Raw genomic sequence first — 27,301 nt, forward strand, 5'->3', positions numbered from 1 at the left:
CAAAGCATGGACTCTGAACGAGTCATGACCTGAAATTCACATATAGGGGTTTGCACTCTAACTGTTGGAAATAATTATATAAAATTACTTTATCTTAGACTAAAACGTCTAGAGCCTTGAGACATTTTCAGAAATGGCTTAAACCACAGCTCTAGTAAATGAGTACTGACTGTCAACCTGAGTTGCGGTTTAATTCATGTTTTCTGCATTCCCCGTAAAATATATGTCCTGGGTAAAAAGGCTGAAAGATGAATGCAGAGAAATGAAATTAGAAATCATGAATGCAAACGGAATATCTTCCACAAATGCTGAACACACATTCATCATTGCTGTCTAGGTACTGCCCTGCAAACCAGAGTGCCAGTGTTTATCAAAGTACGAGACGTGAATGACAATGCTCCTGAGTTCGCCATGTACTACGAGACCTTTGTCTGTGAGAATGTCAGAGCCAGTCAGGTATGTGTATTATTATATATTTTTTGTATGAATGATTTTTGTTTTACACCAAACGTCCCCTAAATGCTATTGATTGTTTTAATTCTTATATACAAGCATTGTTGCCAACTTAGCGACTTTGTCGCTATTTTTAGTGACTTTTCAGACCCCTTTAGCGACATTTTTTCAAAAAAGCGACTAGCGACAAATCTAGCGACTTTTTGGACAAACCTTAGCAACTTTCCAAATTCCAAATATCGCCAGTACTGCAAGCGTGAGGTCTTACTTCCCCGCTGCGTCTGCTCTGTTCAGTGAGCGGCTGAGAGGAGCAGCACATTCCGTTGACTGCACGCCAGCGGACATGAATGAGCTGCGCATGTGCACGCTGTGTTAGCAGGAACCAATCAGTGATCACATAGCAGCTGCCTTCTCCTTTTTTTAATTCAAAACATTTAATTTGACCGTTTTTTCTTGGCATGCGCTTATATTCACTACTAATCAGTTCATTCCGGTTCGGTTTCTGAACTCTCCGACTTCAGATCGTATATTTACAGACTCTATACATTTTACTTATCCAAACACAACAATAAACCTTCTTCAAACTCATAAACATGTAACGTTAGCTAAGTTCCGTTCCGTTGTCTAACAGAAAATATGTAATTGAGAACCGTTTTACTGGACATTCGGCTATATACTTATATAAAAACAGTATGAGCACGGTTTAGGGGAGACAACCGTTATTATAAACTGAAGTAGGCTACAGTACCGACAAATTAGGCAGAATGCAAATACGACGCGATGACGTCATTAATATGCTAATGATGCATGACGTCATCTGGCGACATTTAGCTACTTTTCGAGCAGGCTTCAGCTACTTTCCATTGAAAATAGTTGGCAACACTGTATACAAGTGTTCTATAGAGCTCTTGAGCTCAACGTTTTGCCACAAGGTGGTTTTGTTATTTTATGCTCAAAAAATTCAAAATTGTGAAATAATCTCAATTTATTGTTTCTTTATAGCTCATCCAGACCATAAGCGCCGTCGACACAGATGAACCTCTTATCGGTCACAAGTTTGTTTTCAGTCTCAGCACCATCAATCCAAACTTCACCATCTTCGATAATGAAGGTAATTCAGCACGAATACGATACATCTCATATTTCATATCGAGCATGTTCTTCACTCACACTATTGTCTACTTGGTAACCAAGTACACTACCTTTTGAATTTTTTTCATTAGTGGCTAAATTGATGGTCTTGGTGTAAATGACATCATGTTAGTTAGATCCTGTTTACTAATGTAGTTAACTAATGTTACCAAATGCAACCTTATTGTAAAGTGTTTATACAACATACAACATTTGAAAATTAGCAAAATTTGAAGCTATGGTAAAAAAATAAAAGAAAAAAGAAAAATGTATAGTCAATATGCACACCTATCATGTAGGTTTGATTAGACCTTCTATACACAGTGATTTAACCATCAAAGCTCAATCTAAATATGAGATTCAATATTTGAGCGAACAACGGTATGGAGTTAGCATCTGTATTGGCTAATTCTCTCGATCATGGCATCATTGTCCTCCAGATAACACAGCAAGGATTTTAACACGCAGAGGCGGCTTCAACAGAAGAGAGATGAGCTCGTACCTGCTGCCTATTGTTATCTCAGACAACGATTACCCCATCCAGAGCAGCACTAGCACACTGACGGTCAGGGTCTGTGCCTGCGACAGCCATGGGAATGTGATGACGTGCAGTACGGATGCCCTGCTTCTCTCAGCTGGACTCAGCACTGGAGCTCTGGTGGCCATTCTACTCTGCATTATAATACTATTGAGTAAGTGCGAATTGAACAATAATTCACAAGCTCTTTAAATTAGCACATGTAAATAATGTTTTGAGAAAGTCAGTATTGTGTGTGCAATAGAAGTTAAAAGTTATTAGTTGTTTTAATGCAACATTTTTGAGTAAAACTATAGTGTAATTCGTTAAATTTGTAATTCTTGTAATCAGATTACAGTTACTTACTTTCAAATATGTTACACATTTCTAAAATAATATTATTTACTTGGAATACGTTTAAAATATGAATTACTTAGAACACATTTTTAGGCAGTATTGTACTTTAAACCATACAGCCCTGTTTCTTGCATCAACTTTTGTTTACTCTAATTGTGATGTGAAACCATATGGAAGACAAAAAAATACACGTTAATAACATTGATTCATTTTCCAGACTGACATGGCCTGTATAATGCAATCACATATCTTACATATAGTCAGGATTTCTACAGCAAATCTACAGATATTTCAAATCCGTTCTGAGAACATGTACCAAAAATAAACACTTGTAACATCTCTTGTGCTGCATCTGGCAAGCAGAACGCAATGTATCCTGACCTCTGGTGCAGCTATTCTGATGATGCAGCATGGTGTGGGCCATGCATCATCATTCTTATGTTGTTTATTTAGCTTTTTTTGTTGAATATTTTACTCCAACTATTTCCTCCAGACAATCAAAAGTAGGGCACCCCATTAAGACATTACTGTAGGTGCTCTCTCTCTCCTTTGCGCTTTTCTCTGAAAGTGCAGTGTTGTGGGAAAAGAGCTTTCATTATTAAATGTATGCAATTGACAAAAATGCCTTTGTGTTTTTCAGAGGCTTAAGTAGGTCACATGCTCCTTACTGACAACCTAAAACGCCACTTAGCCTCTTTGTAAGGTAATGCAGTATGAAAAAGCACCCTGTACCGAACAGCATGTGTCTGTGTTGCTTCGAAAGAAAAAAGAAAATATGTTGTGCTTAAGTTAAAACATCCATCAATAAGTAATTGTTGAAACTGCTGTTGAGTGCAACTCTCAAGTCCCCAATCCATCCTGAGGCAATCCGTCATCGTTCAGCATTTTCTATCTGCATCTGTACGAATCCATTGAACTGAATAATTTCAGGAACTTCAGGTACTTTTAGTTATTTATTTTTATGTTGGACAGAGCATGCTCTGTTTGTTTGATAGTCTTTAGTGTTTTTTGTTGTATAGGGGATACATTTTGGGAAACAGGATTTCATCTTCATCTTGAAATAAATGAGTTTGATGTAGTATATAAACAAACTCTAACATACACAATGCAAAGAGAAGTAAAACCAAACCATTGATAGAAACTAAGCTGTGTACATGGCCACATTCATAACTATTCAACTATCAACAACTATTCAATACTCAGCAACTTTTTCACATATGTTAGTATTAAAGTCAATGCAAATCACTTCTTGCAACCCATTTTACTTCCATAACCGGAAGTCCTGACTGTGACTGCTGTGGGTAGTTTTCCATTCCCCTTTTTGATTGTAACTAATAACACCTAATAAACATTCATTTTTAGGGGCCAAGCACTGAAGGTGCTAATTATTAACATAATTAATTCAGAAACAAGTAATGGCCCACTCTGTCCAATCACTGCCAAACATGTTAAAATAAAATATACCGTAATTTCCGGACTATAAGCTGCAACTTTTTTCCCACGCTTTGAACCTCGCGGCTTATACAATGACGCGGCTAATATATGGATTTTTCCCGCTTTCAAATTTTATGAAAAAAAATTTTAAAAAAACATTCTGTGACGTGCTCAGTTTTTTGGCGGCGTGAAGCTTTCATTAGACCAATGAAATTGCCGAACGGGTTAAGGTCAAAACAACTTTTTTGTTTACTGTTTAGATTAAATCGAGCGGCTCAAACTTCCCATCATTCTGATTACGGTAGTCATTTTGTCACCCTCACCATGGCAAAGACATGGAGAAACGCATATGATGCTGCTTTCAAGTTGAAGGCGATTGATCTGGCTGTTGGAAAAGCAAATAGAGCTGCTGCACGGGAACTTGGTCTTAATGAGTCGATGATAAGACGTTGGAAACAGCAGCGTGAGGAATTGACTCAGTGCAAAAAGACAACTAAATCTGAGGCTATTCAACTCCGACACCGAAGGAGATGACTTCAGTGGTTTCATGTGCACAAGAGGAGGAAGATAGTGACCAATGACTTTCTTGGTAGGCTACTGTTTACTGCAAATGTTTTATTACAAGCCGTGTGTGGCAGCGGGGGCGTGGTCAAGCGCCCGTCCGGGAGAGAAAAGCTGTAAGGCGCTTACACCTGCGCTAAATTATGTCTAACACCGGTGTCTAATTTCAAGTGGCCTGCTTCACGTGTCCTTCTTGGGAAAACTGTCACACGGGCACCAGTGTGACAGTTTTCAGCAGGGCACTTGACGTTCCAGGTAAGGCTTTTAATGGCCACAGCAATGTTTACAATCAATTTTATAAAGTTTCTCAATTCTTCTATGCGCCAACACTAGACTGACGTGTGTCACTCTCTCAGCTCTGTGGCTGCTGCCTTTTTATGCCGCTCTCCCCATGCTTACTGAAATTAGACACCGGTGTTAGACATAATTTAGCTCAGGTGTAAGCGCCCTTACCGCTTTTCTCTCCCAGACGGGCACTTGACCACGCCCCCGCTGCCACACCGTGTTTCGTTAAAGCCTATTTATTTTTGTTACAAGCCGTGTTTCGTTAAAGCCTGAGTAAAGATCATTTGTTTCAATGTACCGGTAGGCACCTGCGGCTTATAGACAGGTGCGGCTTATTTATGTTCAAAATAATATTTTATTTAAAAATCAGTGGGTGTGGCTTATATTCAGGTGCGCTCAGTAGTCCGGAAATTACGGTACATATAAATTCTGAAACTAAGTACTGATTACCATTGTCCAGTGGCATAACTTGGATATTACCATATTATGGTTCCTTTTGGTCGACCATTGCGGGCCCCCTCTCACCCTGGGCCCTGGGGAAGCTGCCCACTTTTCCCTCCCTTTAGTTATGCCACTGCCATTGTCCAATGTCTGCCAAACATTTTGAGTTGTTAAAACATCATCTGCAGCCTAAAACTGAACTTTTGAAAGGAAGTTTGGATTGAATGCACTTGGCTCCATAGGACTTAACCTCCAGTGTGCTGTCTGTCTGCACTGGTCTCAGAACAGCTTAAAATGCACCATACTTTTATTCTAACTCCATACAAAAGCCTCTAAAAGCATTCTTTTTTTCTCAATGTGAAAATGCACAGTAAATAGGATTTCTAATGAAAACCTTGTGCTATTCAGCAGCGTGTTCTTTCGCGATCACTCAAATAAAAAAAAGGCATTACAGATGAAACTAGACACTCTAATCTTTTGACTCTAAAAGGTTTCAATGTAAAAACGTAATTAGGTTTCATAACAGATGTAGTTTCTCTGAAAGAAAAATCTGCTGTGATCGGCACCATGCTGTTTGGTCACATGACTCCATACATTAAAAGTTTTACCCTTTATTGACAGCACAGAGACTCCTGAACTGTGATCAGTTGGTTTAAATGAAATTAAGTCATGCGTCGCGTATAGCAAAGCCAACATACCTTGTCCACGCATATGCATGCAGTCACATGAGGATAATAAAAAATATTTTGAACAGGACTTGATTTTATCTATCGAAAATGGATTGGATCATGCAAAAATAGGTATTACATACCAGAAGGTGGAGGGGAAGATTTGAAAAAAGTAAGAGGTATTAATTTATATATAAACATTAATTATTATTTATATTAATAAATTATAATTAATTTAAAAAAGAAGTCATTTTTTTATTATTAAAGTGTAGAACATTGGAGAACCATTGTGTTTTTCCCCTTGATGTGTACAAAAATGTTAAATGTGCAAGTATTTCAGCTTCTTTTCACAGTGTAGACAATTGTGTGACGCGTGTTAAACCACATTTGCCATCTCAAATTCTGCTGTTTCCCTCCACAGGCACCATCTTGTCCACCACTGATCCTCTCTTTTTTAATCCATTATCCAATCTCTCATTCTTGAGAATGGATACCTTGTCCTGTCCCCTTCTCCACTTTCAGTTTCATCCCCTAAACTCATCCATTTGTGCTGAGTTGACAAGTTATAATAATGAGGACAAAGCATTTGTAGCTATGCCTGCTGAACAAACTATCTCATCTTTCTGTAACTCGTCTTCCCTCTTTGGCTTAAATTGCTAATAATTATGTATAAGTACTCGTACTTGTGTGAGCAGAATTGCTCTAACAAACAATTTCGCAACAGGTCTGTATATACATTTGTTCTTACCGATCTAGATTATTTTAAATGAGGGAGCAAATGCCTTCAGTTAGTTATTAGCATTATACACAACTAAAGCATCTTCATATATGAGCTTTCCATACAGCCTCTTCTGCACAGCCATTCGCCACTTATTGCAAAAGTATCCTTATACTCCCTAAAGATGCACACTCACCTTAGATCTTCGAGCAAAGCCAAGTGTGTCAATGTTTCACCTTTTATATTGTTATGGACTACACATGATCAGCTGCATTTGAAAGCTGAACCAATACTAGATCGAGCTATAATGCATATCATTTCTGATACTCTGAAATCAGCAATACTTGTTGTAGGGCCATATAGTTATTACATTTCTAATACAGCAATACAGCATACAAGAAATTAGGAAGTCCTGTACACCTACCATTGCATAAACTCAAGCAGACACAGGTCAGGAGCTTCAGTTAATGTTCACGTCAACCATCAGAATGGGGAAGAATGTGATCTCAGTGATTGACCAGGCATGATTGTTGGTGCCAGACGGACTGGTTTGAATATTACTGTAACTGCTGATCTCCTGGTATTTTCACACATTCTCTTCCAGTAAACTATATTACCATGTTGCATTGCTATAGTATTAACATACATACTGTTAACGACAAACCATAAATGTATTATGTTTGACGCATGAAATAACATAACATACTATAACATCAAGTCAATATATATTTTTTTAAAATATCATTATAGTTTTCCGTTGATAATCTTAATCCTAATAATCTATATCAAATTAGACCCTATCAAATGTTAATTGCCAAAATGTATCACAAACCAGTCATCTTAACTAAAAGTTGATTTTATATGTACCAACCTTATGCCTTTTTGGGAGTGTGAACTCTGGTGGTAGGTTAACTTTTCCATTTTAGCAATGAAATTACCTATATTTCTTACATTTCATGATAACGATGACAAGAATTGAAAACTGAGACTTTGTTTTATCAAAAACAATAGAAAACCCTAAACATTTTTCCAACAATGACCCATTGCGACTTCTTAATTATTTAGATTGAGCATATTTACAAAATTACTGAACTTCAACAACTGGGACCTTTACACATTCTATATTTCTAAGGCCACCACGAGTCTGTGATTTTTGCGTCCGTGGGGTTTGTGTTGCTTCTAAATTTGATCCTAAAAATAGGAACTGCAAACTTACTGATGAATGTAGATTTCTGCAAGAATACGTTTGCACACAGGTTTAAGCTCAAATATGTGCATACACAGTCTTTCTGTTTACCCCTCTTTAAACATTCTTATTGTTGCACCCTGACTTCAGTCTTTCCTGTGCAGCTGGCCAATGCCCCTCCAATCCTCAGCATATTCACTTCAGGAATTAGCTGGTCTAAAGGGACAGAGCAGGAAATTTCCTCATCTAGCCTTCACTCTTCCTCCAGCATTTCCCTTCCAGATCCTAGAATGAGCCCTGCACACACACCTAAGGCCCCCAGGCTGGGCAGAGCTCAGCATGTTGCCCCCACCATGCCTTCTTCATAATTAACACCTGAGTGGGAGGCAGGGGCGAGCTCTCCGATTACCTGCTGGGAGGGGAGTGTAGCCACTGAACAGGAAAAACAAGCTGCAAATTACAGCACCTGTTCCCTTTTGCAGGGCCACAATTCCCTCTTCTCACCTCTTCTAGCTCAAAATATGAACATTATGGATTTTATGACCTGGCTAATCTCCATCAAACCTCTCCATGTGTTTTCTTTTTCTTTTTGTTATTTATTTTTGCCTTTTTTACCTCACCAGCCAAGATTCTAATCACCTAAAATAAATGACTGACATTTAAATGTAGATGCACATACACTGTATGATATGTGACATCACACATTTGCAGGATTTCAGAAAGAGATGTTTTTGAAGCTCAATTTAAATAAATGCTCTTTTTTGACTGGGGAGGAAGTTTTGAGCTTTGAAAGTTATAGGTTGTTGCCAAATACAATGAACTATTTCATCATAGAAGATCAAGGGTAATTTGATTCCTCTTTATGTGATCCCTTTAAATAGCAACTTTAGACAAAGTACATGTTGAAATTCAAGGGCATGAAATTTTGAAGCAAGTCTTACTGTTGTGCTTTAGACATGTGACCTTTGGACACCAGAAAATTTGAGAGAAGACAAAAGCAAATGCAAAATACCCTTTATTATTTTTCACACAATTTAATACTGCAAGGTGATCGCTCCAGGCAGTACTGTCTTTATCTGCATTAGACTGTGGCTTTCTCTTCTGTATTCATGTGTTGAAACACTCTTCTGTATCTTTAGCTAAGCTTTCTGTGGTGCTGTGCAGAGGTGGGTAGAGTAGCCTAAAACTGTACTTAAGTAAAAGTACAATTAATTATAAAAAATAATTGTTCAAGTAGAAGTAAAAATTCTAACATAAATAATTACTTGAGTAAGAGTAAGAAAGTATCCAATTTAAAGAGTACTCAAGTAGTGAGTAACTTTTCACTTTCACTTAACAGATGTTAACTCCCATATATCCCATTACATAATACACATTTAACATGCATTACAGTATTATTATTATTATTATTATTATTATTATTATTATTATTATTATTAATGGAAATTCTGTCATCATTACCCATCATGTTGTTCCAAACCCATATGAATTCCTTTCATCCATGCAACACAATAAGGAGCTATTAGACAGACTATTTGCCTGAGTCACTATTTACTTTCAATGAATGTGTTTTTTCTACATATTTTGAAAGTGAATGGTGACTGAGACTGTCAGTTCCTAACATTCTGTTAAAAAATGTTTGTGTTCCACATAATTCAAAGGGTCACACTGACTTGAAACAACATGAGGGTAGGGAAATGATGACAGAATATTAAATTATGGCTGAGCTATCACTTATGTGATACGACTTATGTGAATTTGTTTAGCTTTAAAATATTGCCACCCATTCACTTGCATTGTATGGACCTACAGAGCTGATACATTCTTCTAAAATCTTCATTTGAGTTCATCAGATGAAAGAAAGTCATACACATCTGGGGTGGTATGAGGGTGAGTAAATAATGAAAATGTACATTTTTGAGTGAACTATTCCTTTAAGGGCTCTTGTCAGATCTGGATGAATTTGTCAATAAGAAGAGAGGTTTGGAAACATTTCTAGTAATTATTATTGTGAAAATGTGAAAATTTCCCACAAGGACATTAAATATGTAATGATGAAATATAAACCAAAGCAAGCATTACTATCATGCTTTAGTAATGCCTACTTTTGCTATTTCATACCTTTTAAAGTCCTGCATGGATTCTTATTTCAGTGTAGTTACAGTTTTCAGTGTCAGAAGAATTTTGATAATTAGTTCTGTACAGCAGTACCCCCACTCTCTAAATGCAGAGTACACAGCTTAGTGCATAGGGCAGCAGCCCCGTTGGTGGAACAACTGCTGTGTCTGAAACCGCCCCCTATCCACTATATAGTTCACTATTTCGAGTGTCTGACATTTTGTAGGCGTGTAGGACTGAATTCTGAGTTAGCCACTCATTCCCTACTTTTGTTCACTCATTCATACCCACAATGCACTCTAATGTACATTTGATGTACAAACGGCAATGGTTAATTGCCCACAATCCCCCATGGCGAATAACGTACAAGCTGGGAGTTTACTGCTTCCTTCACTCCTGTAATGTTTTATTTCAGGCTGAATGTATTAACATAATAACATATAGAGAGACAAAACATACAATACATTTTTAATAGGGCTGTCGATTAATAGGGCTGCGTTAATTCAGTGCGATTAATTTTATTATAAATAATGTGTTAAAAAAAATAACGCAATTAATCACAATGCCCCCAGACCATAATAAGGAAGATTCCTGAGAAATGCAAGGTTGTAGTACCACCTGTTTACTCCAGAGGGCAATAAGTGAAACTTCAGCTGTATGGGCAACGTGCAATTTATACAGTGAACAAAACAACACTTCAGCAGGCATCAAACATGCGTTACATTCTTACATTCAAAACATTTGATGAAGCACAAATTCGAACTAAGGGATCGCAAGATGTGTTCTACGTATTAAATTATATTTAACTTGACACGCTGACCTAAAAATGTTATGTTAATAGCATCGTTCTGATGCAAGTGTACATTGACGGGACCATAAACAAGCACTCATAATAAATCAAATGAAAAAATTTACAAAATATACTCTTTATTTGATAAAATGTGTTTACTCTTTATATTAACACACAGTAAATATTAAAAATGACAAAAAGATTGAAGATTTATTGTTTTCATATATTATTTAATAATAATAATAAGTAAGGCCCAAGTATTTTTTTAAAAGTGCATATATGACATTGTTTCTGCGACAGCCCCAGAGCTCCAACACTCGGTAGTGTTGCCACCCGTCCTGTAAAATATGGGATCGTCACGTATTAAGAGATAAAATGATGCATTCCATACTGAATCAATACAAGATGCGATTTGTCCCGTATTTAAGCTGGTCAGATGGCACCATGGTGAAATCATTCCATATCGCCAATTTAACATTGATATAAGTTGGAAAATTTGCCTACGGGAGGTAAGGGAAAAGTCTACACATTGTGCTAAAATGTGCTAATACTGTTGAGGGTGTGGTAAGGGGCCATCTGAAAATTCCCCAAATGGTGGTAAAATCATGGAATTTTTCTATATAAATGTTCAATAAGATCAAACAATGTATGAATACAATCATAAAGACAAGTACAGGTGAAGGAAATAAATAAAAAATTTATATAGGATATAGTAAAAGAGTGATCGATTTCAGACACAGCCACTCTCTTTGCCATACGCACACCTCGTGCCTGCACAGCTCTCACATGCGTGCCTCGTGTCCCTCACTGTGCATGTGCATGTGCACAAATGCTGTCCGTTCACACTCCAGTTGTCAGTCACGTGAACAGCAGAGCAAAAGGTATTTACACCTAACTTGGATGTTTACATGAATTGATACAGTTAATCTGCCCAAAGTAGCTGCAATAGTTTCCAGTAAATGCATAAATTCTGCTCATGACAAAGCGCACTGATGTATTGCTGCACTGATTTAAAAATGTACACTTAGAGCCCAGTTACAATAACACCCTGAAAATGACCATCACATTACACAAAAAGTCTGTCTTAGCATTAGAGCCAAAATACCTGTCTTAAATTGAAGCTGAGATTTTAATCTTCAAATATTAGCTTGGCTTGGTGTTAAATGAAGGTATTGCATGACAAAACTAATATGTTTTTCACTGTGCAGAGCAAAGAAATTGTTTCACTTTGAAGAGTTTGATGCTGCAGCAGTGACAAATTGAGTGACCGTCTGTGTCAGCAGCACGTGCAGATGTGTGAACATCCACTCTAGTAAAAGTCCCATTCAATAATCTCTCAATAAAGTAAAAGTAAAAAAAAAAAAAGTTAAAAATAAATTTACTTGAGTGAGATTAAAAAGTACCCACTTTTAAACCTACTCTAAAAGTTTTTTTTTTTTTTTTTAAATTTACTCAAGTAAATGTAATGGATTAAATATAGTGTGGTACTATCCACCTCTGGTGCTGTGTAGTGCTCACTGGTGTCTTATCTCTGCTCTGCTTCAACCATCCAAGAACAGCTTGTGATTCACTGCTGCAGTGATAGAGAAACAGACCAAGAAAGCTTGTATAATCTCAGAGCAGTTACAGACTTGCACATCCAAAGTGTTTCTTTGACTGTTTTTTTTGCTGACTCAGTGCTACTGTTTTCAGTGACTGCCATAACTTAATTGTCTTAGGTTTTGATTGTCTGGGTAATCTCTGATTGTATTAACTAATCTTAATCATAAGGTCTCATTCCTTGGCGTGTACCTCGCCTGTTGCCTAGTAATTGTAATCCATATTTGTCTCTGATTTAGCGAATGGTCATGATATAGTGTTTTCAGCTATCTCAGAGCGTTTTTTTTTTCAACCCTGGTGATGCAGTTTGTTTTTAATGTGCATTGAGAATACATACTAAAAAACTGCACAAAGTACTGAAGCTCAAATGTCGTTTTTCAGTTGTCCTCCAAAATAAAGGCTTTGTGGGTTAACTTGAATGCCTAAGAATGTTGCGCGAAAGTAAAGATATTACAACAGATATCTATTGCATGTAGGCATTATGACCAAAATTAAACAAGTGTTTTGAGATTTGGAGTTAAATCAGAAATGTCCGTTTTGATAATTTATTAAAAAGTTTGCAATGCACATATTATTGTAATCGGCAAAAGCATCTAACTGATCAAATAGCCATATGACATAGGTCATTGGAAAGCTTTCAAAGAATAGAATACAACCAGCCTATTTGTTTTACTCAGACAACAAAATAATGAGTAATAGCCAAGTATACACTATGTCTTTAACATACAAGTTACATCTAAGGTGCTGCTTATATAACATATTTTCGCTTATAACTTCATGAAAAATAAATGGAACATAAAATATGCCCACACACAACGTCATCGGATGCATAGATCATTAGATAAGCCAGACAAAGCACAAAGTGCACACAGCACATAATGTGCTATCTAGCTAAAAACACATTAGCTTTCCTGGATCAGATGACTTCATCAGAAATGTTGTAGTATGTTGTTCAGTGTTATGAAACGCTTAACCAATCTGTGGCAGGGCAGAGGGCGGGGCCGGGTCGTGATCCTACACACCTGGTCACGTATTAGGCTAATTAAGCCTCCGAGGGATAAAGGTCGACTGCAGAGGATCGTGCGGGAGAGAGAGATCGTTAACGGACATGTTAACATCATATTAGGATTCAGATCACTGCAGCCAGAGTGGAAGTCATCCAAATATGGGAAGAAAGGATCATTGGAACTGAATGAGATTTTGTTACTCATGCCTGCATGATTTGGAGAGAGAGAGCATACCTTTGGTCATTGTTGCATTTACATGTGTAATTAGTTCTTATGTACAATTATTGTGTTTTATTTTTTTAAAGAGGCTTTTGGACACTTGGATATATTATTTTTGTAATGCTGTCATATCAACACAAACTTTTACTCAGTTACAGGATACATGACTGGGAACAAAACCATTAGTTGTTTTCAGAGCGACCATATTTACACCCTGAGATATATTATTTAAAATCAGAAAAATGAGAAAAAAGTACATTTATGGCTAAATTTTTAGCAGTTTCTTATGCTGAGAGTCTCAGAATGTATCAATATCTGTATAATTAAAACATGATATCAAACACTTGACCCGCCTTGTTTTTTTTGCTTTTGATTTTTTCAAAGTCTAAATGAGTAACTGTAGCAATATGGGGTGTTAAATGTTTATCATATCACAGTTCAAATCTTTTAAATTAAAATATATTATAATTTACATGTTGCACCAGTCACTCGACAACATGGAACTGATGCAAATATGCCCCTGTTGAAAAACCAAAATTATTTAGGACAGCATTTTTGTATACTGTATTTACCACAGTATCAGGTGTCTTGATGGCATTCAGAATACATGACTATTACAGAGCTTTGTTCAACATGATTTGCACCGTGCTGATGATATAATTTTGTTTGTCTCTCTTTGTCTCCATAGTGATCGTGGTATTGTTTGCAGCCCTGCGGCGACAAAAGAAAAAGGAGCCACTGATCATTTCGAAAGAAGATGTGAGGGATAACGTTGTGAGCTACAATGATGAGGGTGGCGGAGAGGAGGACACGCAAGCTTTTGACATCGGAACTCTTCGCAACCCCGAGGTTATAGATACCAACAAGCTCCGTCGGGATATAATGCCCGAAATTCTGTTTCCATTCCGTCGTACGTCTCCCATCAAAGACAACACAGATGTGAGAGACTTTATCAATGGACGACTGCAAGAGAATGACTCGGATCCCACAGCGCCCCCTTATGACTCCTTGGCTACGTACGCCTATGAAGGCAATGGCTCTTTGGCAGAGTCTCTGAGCTCTTTGGAGTCGGCTGCCACCGAGGGGGACCAGGAGTTTGATTATCTGAGTCACTGGGGTCCACAGTTCAAAAAACTGGCAGATATGTATATAGGGCAAGAGTCCCAGAGAGAGACTTAAAGCGATTTATGCAACACAGCACACTTAAATATATCTCAGAGCACTAAATTAACATATACATGCTGAAGTCTCTAGCCGCCGATCTCTGCTGTGTAATGCATATAGAATCAACAAAGACTTGAACATCGAGCTCAACTACTGGGAGCTTTTCACATTGACAAACCGGGTGACCGCCCACTTTTACAGTATTTTTTACCCATTCATTATCTCCATATTTCAATAAATAATTAAATAAATAATATCTTAGAGAAAGAGTATATTAAAGGGAAATAAAACTCTTAAAGTGATAGTTCACATTATGACTTTCTTTCTTGTGTGGGACACAAAATGAAATGTTTGGCAGAATGTTAGCTTCAGTCACAATCCTCTTTCATTGTATGGATGCAAATAAAAGTAAATGGAGACTGAAGTTAACATTCTGCCTTTTGTGCTTCATGGAAAAATGTATTCATTAAAAATCGAGTTCTCTATGGAGAAAATGAATGGGATTTTTACTTCTGGAACCCCTTTCTTGCAATCTCTTTTCTTTCCCTGCCCTTTCCCTTTTTGTCTTCTTTAGCTTTGTCCTCTTCTTTTTCCTGATATTTCTCACTTTCTTTTCCCAAAAGAATCAGTAAAGATGCCTTTTAAGATTAGGGATTTGTTGTAATCAATGGTGTGGATAATGTGTTTTATAAGCAAGGTGAGTGATAGTAGCTTTCTACACTATCGATGTTTATGGCTAAAATAAAAAAATAAAATAAAAATAGATAATAAAAAAAAAAGTGTAGCTTTTATTGCAGACCATGTCTAAAATAGGTGCAGTATGTGTATAATATGTTTTACAAGTATGATCATTATGTAAACTACTTGATATCTCCGTTTAAGAGACAGTTTTCCTGTGGAAGGTTTTTATGGGTTCTGTCAAACTGTGGATTCATAGCACATAGAATTAGATACTGTACAATGAATTGTGTACTTGTAGAATATCGGTCATTCTGTTTGTTGTTTGAATGCCGTCACATTGTTTTATACAGTATTTAAATTTTTATACTTATTTTGATAATAAAGTTTGTAAAATCTTTTCTCTTTTACATGTTCTTCATTTAAAGCTGTGTGTAAACGGGTTAATGGAAAGGAGGAGGCGAGAACTGGCTTGATTTATATAAATAATATTTGTAATTATAAAGTTGACCAAAAAGACACACACACACACACACACACACACAGGTGTCGGACAGCTGTCTGTAAATCTCTCTCTCTCTCTCTCTCTCTCGTACTGCCATCTTTGGTCAGCCCTTATCCCTCTAGAGGGTTAATTAGCCTGATTAGGGGCCGGATGTGCGGAATCACGACCCGGCCCAGCCCTCCGCCCTGAGTTAAAAATTCTTGGGTTTAAAATTTTGATCAGTTTTTGCACTTTCATTTTCGTGGCACTTTTCATGAAAAGGGAACAAAATGGGATCTGAAACTTTTAAAAGATTATTTATTTATTTGTTAACAAATGATCAGTGACATGTGACATGTTGAAAAACTATATGTTAGAAGCAACTTTAAAATAAGAGCATACAATAAGGTTGAATTTGTTAACATAAGTTAATACATTAGGTATCACAAACTAATAATTGCAGTAACAATATTATTAATTAGTAATTTATAAAATAACACAAATTGTTCATTGTTAGTTCATGTTCATAATGCATTAATTAAAAATGTATTAGTACATGCAATGAAAAAAATAATAATAATAATATATATATATATAATTACTCAGAAAATATAGGTGATTTGTTATAAAATAAACCTATTAACACATTTTCAATGCTTAAGTCATAACCAACAGATCTTAAAGAAGGGCTTTCGTCACTACCCACCTCCAATGGTAAAGTTAAAAAGGCATATTTTCACTTTACTGCATTTTGAATGAAGCATATTCCGTTTAATAAGAGCTTGACAAAAAAAAATTTACCTACATTCTATTGCTTTATCGTCTCACCTAAGTGTTCCTTTAAAATAAGACCTTTGCCATTCAGGAAATTGACAAATTGCTTAGTTTATAAAAAAAAAAAACAACAACAACAAAAAAACAAATCGAATTAAACATTCTGATGTTGGGATACTGATATTATTTTGTCCACGGTCAGAGACGTCTGTTCTCATTGTGTGTAAAAGCCTTTGGTTGGGGTCATGGCCATCCTGAGGTAGACTATAATTACCATTTTATTTCATTAACTCCAGTCCACACGGATAAGGTTAACGGAGAAATAAGCATCTATTAGGACTGGCGCTGCCTTATTTTCCATTCTGACCTTGAACTGCTCAATATTAATAAGCTTTCTTTTGACAATGTAACTATTACAGTCTTTTCTTAATGTCACAGCATTTTCCATTTTTTCCTTTCCCTCAGAGGAACTTTCAAAATTGTGACCTTCGTTTTCATGGATAGGCAGCAGATTCCGCTGTATATAGAAATATTTTCTGAAAAGCAAAAAAAACAAACAATCTGTATGCTGTCAAGAAAATAATATTTCTATTAAATTGGAATATGATGAAAAGCACCCACATTTCCTGAATGCAGTACTTCCATTGCACTAAGGAAACTTCATAACAAACTTCATAACAAAAAGCCAACTTAATAATAAAAAAAACGAAAAAAAACCTCATTACAGGACAAAAGGAATGCTCCTCTGCAGTCGCACATGATAAACTAATTGCGAAGACTAGGAGAACCTTAAACTGCTGAGAGAAGCAAAAGAAAAATGAAGACATTTTGCTTGCGCCTGCACATAGAGTTACAGAGTCATACATTTTGGTAAAACCTTTTATCTTTTCATGCTAAAACATTGTTCATACTGTTCACCTCCCCCGATCCCCTACTGGTTCAACTCCACTTTCTACCCTCACTTCAAAAACATGAAAAAAAAAATGCTTAAAAGGCAGAACGTTTGTAAGGAAAAGCATTATTTTAACTTGAAGAAGTTCTTTAGACATAAGCAATATTATTCAAAGGACTGCAAATCAACTCCAAATAATCATGTTCATGAGGGTGAAATAAAACGGTTAATCTAGATTAGTACTTTTCTCACATGACATGTGATTGTGTAACAGTTTAAAGGAATAGTTCACAAAAATATTAAAATTCATCATCATTTACACATCCCCAGGTCATTCCAAACCCACAATTTATTTCGGTGGAACACAACAAGACACGTGAGAGCCAATGGCGTTTGACTTCACTGAAGCCTTCTCATTTTTTTATGTGTTAGAATAAGTTGAGAGTGGGATGTGTTAAGGCAGATGCCGGGGGACCGTAAATGTGGAATAAAAGCTTAAAATTGGGTCTGTTCTTCACACAAAGCGATCATGAGAGATGGAATACACCCATAACTGAACAGATTACTTGAGCAGATCAGTAACCAACATATAATTTCACGATAATAAAACTGATGCCCTTCACGTCAGTCTTCGATGCACTTGCAGAAGGCGATGGAAGCTGCTTTTGGCTTCCACTTGTTGACACGCTGGGCTCTTGCACAAGCAGCAGTATCTGACGCCTCGGGAAGTGGCAACGGGTTGTAAAATCAACTCAAATTGGACACGGGGAGTCCAAGCTTTTTAGGTCGGGAGCCAAATACAGAAAAAAAGGTGCTGGAGGCTGCATCGTAATAATACAAAAAATGTCTAGAAAATACTAGATTGCCACGATACATAATCTTTATATTGTACGCTTAATATTATGAAAGTTTTAATCATAATATTTGCTCTATGGTATGCTTATGTAGGACCTACATGTAAATAAAGGATAGGGTATTTCACTCACAAAGAACAATGTGGCAGGGCGGAGGGCGGGGCCGGGTCGTTATCCTACACACCCGGTCCCGTATTAGGCTAATTATGCCTCCGAGAGGGTTAAAGGTTGACTGCAGGGGATCGTGCGGGAGAGAGAGATCGTTAACGGACATGTCCGTCGTGTGTGTTGATGTTGTCTTTTAAGTTTATCATTAAAACTATTATTTAAATCATCAAGCCGGTTCTTGCCTCCTCCTTTCCATTGATCCCTTTACACCGTTGCCGAAACCCGGGACCGCATATAATGGAACAGCGATGCATCTTATACAAAATATTATACTCATTTATTCACATTTTTATCTTTTTGACATCCATTCAGTGGCACTGCAAAGCACATAGATCTGCTACTGAGTGTTGGGTGTGACCATCGGCGTCGCCAGGTCATTTTTCCGGGGCTTCAGCCCTGAATGTTTTGACTGTAGCCCCGAATGTAATTTTAAATGTAGACAACACAAGTTTAGGTGCAGCTCAGCAAAAACAAAAATATTTCTGTATGAATATGCAATAATCTTCATGAAGCAGCCTGTCTTGCAGGTCTTCAAACAAAATGTAGCTATATTATTGTGAGTAGCCTACGTTTTTGAAGTTCACATGATGTGACACCCTCCGCCTCCCGCTTCTAGAGAGAGGCACCTTGTGTCACTCGAGGAAAAATGTAATGTCAAGAAAAAAAGCAATACAGCCTTTTAAACTTTTTCAAAAAGAAGAGTAATGATGAGGATTTACTGATGTTACCTACATGTTTAGCTTAATGAACTTGTGGGCTGGTCAAGGACGTCCAAATGTAGGGTGAACATACGTACTCTTTATCCCAGACATGTCCTATTTTTTGGACTTTAAAAAAGCATCCGGAAGGGACTTCTATATTTGCGAAAATGTCCAGGATTCGGCTTTAGTTGCATTATGATGCGCATCTTGTCTTATACTTCATTGCGTGTTCGCGCATATTTGCATTTCTTTAACTTTATTATTTTGTAAGTCCCGCCTTCTCGCACACCAATTGGTCAATTATAAGAGGCTTGCAGCAACTATTGGCCAAATTCATGCCTGTCAATCTCCCCGCGAACGCACGAAGCGCTGTTGAGTTCGGCATCAAACAGTTGATTGTAGACAGTTGACAGTAAATGACAGCTGAGTGGAAACAATGCCCAAATGAAAGTGCAAATTTAAAGAAGATTTGCACAAATAATCCCCATGCTTTCGTCGCGGTCGAGATCTGTGGGAACCAGAATGTATGACATGTAATGCTGGCACTTATGTGTCATTTGCTAATAAAGGTGCAAGTGATTTAGAAGCACACATTAGCCCTGTGAAACATAAAGGGTCAGCAAAAGGTCAAAATTCATCAGGTAAATTAACAGACTAATATTTGCGACAAGATAAAATAGTTATCACATTGCTTCATTTTCCATGGCCATTCAAAATAACAGTTATAGATAAATGAAGTTACACTCATGACATCAAATATGTTATTTTAGTACATGGACATGGAAATTGTTATTTATTTATATATATTTATGTTATCCTAATAGTGTGTAATTTTCACTGTATTACATTTTGCAATCATAGTAGCACTGTTTTGAACCCTATTCCCCCCAGGTGAAAAAATGGTGTCCTCTATTTGTAAACCAAATCAGTTGAAAAACGGTCTGCATGGGGTGTGCTAGTCCTCTTATGCTAGCAGCCAGCAGTTCATATTAGAGTAAATACTGTTTTACTGTTTAATGATAAATCAGGAAATTAGCCATTTTTGAGGTACACGTTGAAATTTCCAATGAACAACATATGCTTTCATTGTAAGTAAGGTGCCAGCATGCAGAAAAAAAACATAAAGGTAGACCAAGTTTATTTAAAATAGATGGGAGGGGGGGGGTCACCTAAAGCCACACCCACTTAAATGGGGCCGGGCTAAGCCCTGAACCTCCTCAAGTTCTATAAACGCCCCTGGGTGTGACCCATCATAATAATCAGAATCAGATTACATACTTTATGAAGTGTTGGAAGGAATTACAATTTTTTGGAGGTGTGAATGTGCAAGCTGAGTTCGTGCCTCAGGCACAGATGTACAAATGTTTTAAGCACTCTCGTCTACAGTGTGCAAACACTAAAATGGTGCAAGAAATATTTTTTCTTGTTTCAACGAAATATCAGAACAAACCAATTAATTATACTTTCCAGTGCTACAGAGGACGTTCTGGAAGAGTATGCTAAGTTTGTGCATCTCTGTGTGCGCTCAAACTCTGTGCAGCCGCTTGCACAACAGTAGCTTTACTCAGTTGAATGATGTGAGGAATCGGGACATTTTATGGTAAGGTTAAGTTTCAGGGTTAGGGGTAAGGTTAACAGTGTAACTACAGATGTAATTAAATGCAGGCTCTTTAAATGAAAGAACAGTTCAACAACACGATTGTTCATAATAAGTACATTGTATCAAATGCTTAAGTACATAGCAGTTAAAGACTATTTATGCCACAGGTCTGTTGAATGCTTGATTCTGATTGGTCGATGGACATTCTAAGATGTGCAATTACTTTTCAATTAAACATACGGCTATGAATTAGTTCCAGGTCTTGATGGCATAGCGGTTCCATATCACTTCTCCAAATTATTTCAGTTATTTCAAAGAACCCTACAGGCTACCACAACAAAATAACCAATTAAAACAAAGGCAGAGGTTAAGTGTATCGGATAAGAATGACAATGTCACACACGCACACACGCAAGCACACACCCTTATTTCTTCAGTAAGTGGTCCAGTAAAGCAGCGCAAGCCTCACTATTCTCCATTGCTAGTTCTAAAGTGACGTTTTCAAACTAGCAACGAAGGCTTGGACTGTAAGACGCTGAATCCGTGGCGGAAGAAATTACTTCCTCTCATAAGCATTTTAGGGACGAAATTCAGAAAATGTCTTCAGACAAAACTCTGAACGATGTCTTAAGGCGTGGTAACCATGGTATAAGCAGAATAATGGACTCAGAATAGTTGAATTATTGAAAAACAATGGACAAATGCATTGGTGTGCATCGTGCCTGCATTGCCACCTCGGATGTGCATTATTTTTAGATAATTCAAAGGTCTGTCGTCAATTATTCCTTATATATAAAGTGTATTCAGTTCGTTGATTGGTTGGTCTCTAAAAGTCAAACCTTTTCACACTTGTTTTTTTTTTTTTTTATAAAATATGTTGCATTCTTCATACCACATATTCAAACTGGCACGCTATGTTCACATATATGTTTTTTCAAAGTCTCAGTTAAGTTAAGAATGAAAACAGATTAGTGTTTAAAACGTATTAGAAACGGCTTAAATAAATGAATTGTCCTTTTTGCTTGGTTCTTTTACAGTTAAGACTAAAACTGCCAAACAAATGTTCCTCAAGAAGGGTTGACCCAGGAACCAGGGAGTTACTCACATCGCAGTCCTGCTGTGCCCTTGAACAACACACTTAACCTCATGACACTCCACAGTGACAGACCCTGAAATTTGTGTTCTGCAAGTCGCTGTGAAAGAAATGTGTTTGCTAAAGGGCAATCAGCCTTGATTTTTCTTTTTGGTTTTCACTGTGAATGTGAATAATATGCAACATAAATGCTGAACACAAAGATATAAAACATATTTTTTGCTCCATGGGTCACTGTTGTATTCTTTGATTAAAATACCATGGATGGAGAGCATAGTTCCGCTGAGATTTTCTTTTGTGAAAGTGTGTAGCGGCATATTTATACTACTGCGAAACAGTCCCTCACATATATACAGTAGATTTCAATGTAAGAGGGTATAATTTTCCTCCAATACTCACTGCACAACTCATTCCGAGCAGGCAATGTAAATCTACCCTCAGTCTACTTACAGTAATGCATCAAAAGTGTGGATATCACTAAATGAGATCCACTTTTCATTTGATCAGTAGCTCCTAACCATCCATTTGTGAAGATATTTTCTCTGCAAAGCTACCACGCACCTCTTCCATTTTAGTTCAGAAGGGTTCTTCTATCAGTAGATTCTAAAATAAAATCTCTCCTGCAGTCAGAGCTGAACATTGAGCTTTACAGTGCAACGCACAATACAGCCATTCAGTACAAAAAGCCACTTATCCATTGTAAAAATAACATAATGCATGACTAGAATATTCACCCACATGCAGTGGTCTCCAAAAGTCTGAGAGCACATTGAAAAAAAAAAAAAACATGATGTAAAATTAAAAATAAATATTGGTAACACTTAACAATAATGGTCCGTCATTAATAGGTAACTATGCAGGAATTAATGCAGGACAAATGAGTAGTACTACATTAACACTTTAGTTACTACTATTAACTCATATGGAAACACGATTAACTAATCAGTGAATAATAGTGAACTGATGACTGAGATAATTCACTGTTAGGCAATCAGTGATTACTGAATTTGATTTGCATCACTGAGAACTATTAATTATCTATGGTTAATTTAAAATAACTTCTAATTAATTACTAATCAAAACATTAACATGTGAATGATAATGTTTTTATTGTGAATAAAATCATGAAATACACCTTCAGAGAAATATGCACCTCACGTGTGTTCTTTGCAGAAATTAATTTATAAATGTAACAGTTCTTTAAATCAAGGCTAAGGTGCCTGGTAGTGTATCATCGACAGCTTACCTCCTTTCAAATAATCCTTTTACACTGTGCCGAAACACAGGAAGGACGAGGGATACGGCGTAGTGGAGTTCTAGCCGCTACCATCCACCCCAATGGAGGAGCCTGGCCACCTGGAACCCGACCGCGAGGGGAGAAGGGGCTCCTAGCCAACGGCCTGGAGCAGTTAGGGCCGCTGCCAAGGTTGGGAGGAGACCCCTACCAGCAGGGTTAAGAGAGGACCACCGGCTGCGAGCAGGGAGGGGCTCCCGGCCGACTGCCTGGAGCTGGAGAACCGCTGTCAGGGGCGGGGGGGACCCCTTCTGTTCCCCGAGAATGCGGCGGGGTGTTCCGTCCGGCAGGGGCCGGAGGACTGCCTCCGATCCGCCCAGGGAGCCGTGACTGTCATCCGTCAGAGGGTGGAGGAGTGGCCGAGGACCAAGCTACGGTGTATCGGAGAACCGGTGAGTAAGTGTTTTTCTTTCTCTCCTCTCTCTCTCACACTGCTGCTCCGTATTGGCCTTTTCCCTCTCTTTTAAATTTGACAGTGTTTTTTTGTTGGGGGTACTACACTGTTACAGGAAGTACCCGCAATTTTTCATTATTGTTTCCCTCCCCTTGTCCCCTCCCAGATTCAGGAAGGCGGGTATGACAGGCTGGCAGATGGGGCATAAGGCACGCCCTCCCCCAGGGAAAGGGGGGGGGGGGGTGTATGTCATGCCAGGGCTCCCCGGTCTGAGAGAACGAAGGAGGAATGTGACAGGGCGGAGGGTGGGGCAGGGTCGTGATTCTACACACACAGCCCCTTTTCAGGCTAATCAAGCCTCCAAGAGGGATAAAGGCCGACTGCGGATGGTGGTGCGCAAGAGAGAGAGCGTTTATGGGCTGCTGTCCATCATATGTGTGTGTTTGTGTCTTATGGTTTGAGTTCTTAATTAAATATAATGTATATTGTCAAGCCAGTTCTCACCTCCCCCTTTCCATGAATCCCATTACAACGCATTATTGAAGCGCCACAAAAATTCTGTGATTGCTTCAGCATTTAAGTTTTCATGTCAAATTGTGTTTTATGACACTATCGGTTAGGTTTAGGTTGAAGTTTTAGAGTAAGTAGGTTTTGTTTATTAAAAACTCAAAAGATCATTAACCTTAAAAACATCACCTGTATGGGAGAAAAGTGTAACTTAGTGGACATTTCATCTTGGAACTGCCACGATAAAAGTTAAGAACCATATAATATAATTTTGCAATAATGTCTCCAGTCATGTAATGTTCATGAGAGCAGGCTTTGTAGCCAAGACTTTTAGATATGGCCTTTACAGAAAAGGACTTTCAAAAATAAACCTAGCCTAAGAAATATTCACTGGAGTATAAAGTGTGTCTTCCGTATCTTCGGTATCCTCTTTGCGATCTCTAACTCGTTTTTATATAACCGCTGCGTTTTATCAAACTATGAACCCCACTGGACTTCTTAATATGTTATGTATTAGTATGGTTCTATGCAACAAGGCTTAAAAAACAATCATACTAATGGTGGCCATTAAATCAAATCACATGATGTCATTTTAATCTAATGATTTAATATTATAATTCAGGTATTAATGCAGCTGTAATCCACCAGCAAAGATTTCTCCCTGTCAATGCTTTAAAATGATGAAGAAATTATTACAGTCTCAGCCATATACCCAAATTAAAAACCACAGCATGCCTGACCCTCGCACAACATTTGAATAAGACCAATGAGTCAGCGAAGGCTGTCACATCTGCAGGTTCTGTTGTTGTATGTGGCTGTGCCGTTGAACTGTATTTTGCACTCGTAAAGGGCACACAGTGACCTGATACGACTATATCTGTAAACTAAACATGAAGTCAAGGTGAACCGAGACCAGATGAGCTGTCACTGTCGATTACCCCTACTTGAAGATCTAAGAGGGGTCCGAACCCATTGGGTAGTCTGGTGCCAGCAATGTGTCATTAAAATCTAAAATGACCAAGCAAGATTCTTGCCTACCATCTTATGCCCTTATCTTTTAAAGAGGAACAGGCATTCTCCGCAGCACTTTACGGTAATGTGCTTATAATGGATGTAAGAATGTGACTCTCCGCTCACGTAGATCGAGTCTATTTCTCACGAAGCCGTAATCATCAAACAGTCTACTGCCTGAATCAGACTACAGACCATCTGAACATAATGACAACAGGGAAAATTCTGCCATCATAAATTTTCTATTTAATTGAGATCATTTGTCTTCGATAACATTTCAAATGAGCCTTAATGATATTGAGCAGCAGACAGTGTCACATTAAAAGCTACTAAAACACAAGTGGAGCAGTCATTAATTCTTCAATCAAAAGTGAAAAATGCTTGGCAGAATGCTGCCATTAGGTCGCTATAGAATGAAAATTTCTGTCAAAGTCACGACGTTTTGATTTCTCTGGATATTCACCACCAACAGAGCACAACATGACGCAGAGCTTGACTTCTTGTTGTGGTGGAAACAGTTTAATCACAGCATTTAGAGTAGGGGACCGGTGTCAAACAGAGAGCTATTTGGAGAGACCAATGACCCATAGATTGCAATGAACTGTAGGAAATGCCTCCAGTCCTGAGGGACACTGCGTGGTTGCTGCAGCAACGTGGTGGGAAAGATCCACACCTACATCAATCACTCCGGCATTAGAGAGCGATCACAGAGAGCACATGAGCACAAATATAGCACACTTGTACAGTTTTTTTTTTTCAAGAGGCATCATAAATAGGTGTGAAATTGGGTAATTCCAGATCGTTCTGGTACCTTCTAATTAAAAACATTAAAAAATATATATATATATATATTAGCGATATTCTTTGCCAGTTTGGTCTCACACACCTTCTGTTTCCATTTAGCAAGTCTAATCTGAGTATAAAAAAATGTAAATGTCAAGTGATTATGTTGCCCTATGCAATATGTTATATTTTCTTTCCTCTCTGGAACAAAAAGGAGATGCTTGGCTTCAGTCACCCTTCACTTACATTGTATATACATATATACAAATATATATATATATATATATATATATATACACACAGTATATAAGGCAGCAAGTCAGTTGCCTATGTTTTCGGATGCAACCACTGTAAATCCGGCGGCAGTAGTATGAAAGTTCTTCAGCTGAAATCGGTTTATGCTTCCGAAATTTGAACCACTGCCCCTAGAGGCTGAAGTTGGATGTGTTGTTGAACTTAAGGCATGTGTGAGCTCTAGATTTTGGGTGAAATGTTCACAGAGAGGCTCCAAATGCAAGTCAACAAAACTGCATATTTGATTAACTCTTCCCCTAATCTAAACCCCAACCATACACCTAAAAGTTATTTAAGAGCAAAAATGCAACAATCACGCTCACCATTGTTTAAGTTAATGTGATTACTTCCTGGTTCCCATGGTACCAGAGCCTATGTGTTTTTATTTTTTTTATGATTTTTTATTTTTTTTTAATTTGTCTATTAACAATGTCCAACAGTGGATGTACTGTACATGCATCAAAGGAGATTTAAGCATTTTTTTAATTTTTTATGAAACTCATGAAAATCCCCACATCTCAAATTCTGTTGTGTGATATATATATATATATATATATATATATATATATATATATATATATATATATATATATATATATATATATATATATATTATTATACTTTTTTAATTTATTTTATTATTATTATTATTATTATTATTTTTTTTATAATGGTAGAAATTTTTACAATTTGGATTACTTCTTTATCTTGCAGAGGCAGATTTCATAGCTAACATTGTATGTATCATAAATAGGCTACAGGCAATTAAATAATAATGTATTTCGCATAATTTGGCAAAATTACAGCTTGATTAAAAATTATCCCAAATAAAACAATATATGCCTTAAATTCTATTTGTTTTCTTCAAAACATAAAATGTCTCATATTTTATCTCAGTGTGCTCTTCACTGGCACTTTTTGATGACTTAACAAGTGCACTACCTTTTGAAAAACATGTACTAGAGTTTAGTAAACTGTAAGACAGCTTAAATTTTGGAAAAAATAAAATAAATAATTTTCACACAATAAATATTGAAATGGTTTATGTTTATTTTACTCTTTGTTTAAATTATCATAAACATGTAATAATTAATATTTTTATAATGGATTTTCATAGTTTAATATT

The 27,301-nt window shown here is 37.2% G+C and overlaps 1 protein-coding gene across 1 annotated transcript in view; it reads left to right on the plus strand.

The window, feature by feature from the left end:
- Positions 1 to 15,599, plus strand: part of LOC127626437 (cadherin-10-like) — a 106,695-nt gene extending 91,096 nt beyond the window's left edge. The window contains 4 exon segments of the mRNA XM_052102207.1: positions 338 to 456; positions 1,456 to 1,564; positions 2,025 to 2,276; positions 14,173 to 15,599. Coding sequence (XP_051958167.1) covers positions 338 to 456; positions 1,456 to 1,564; positions 2,025 to 2,276; positions 14,173 to 14,663 — 971 coding nt within the window. The 3' untranslated portion in view covers positions 14,664 to 15,599.
- The last annotated feature ends 11,702 nt before the right edge of the window (positions 15,600 to 27,301 follow it).

This window comes from Xyrauchen texanus, chromosome 33 (genome assembly GCF_025860055.1).
Source record: "Xyrauchen texanus isolate HMW12.3.18 chromosome 33, RBS_HiC_50CHRs, whole genome shotgun sequence".
In the NCBI taxonomy this organism is placed as follows: domain Eukaryota; kingdom Metazoa; phylum Chordata; class Actinopteri; order Cypriniformes; family Catostomidae; genus Xyrauchen; species Xyrauchen texanus.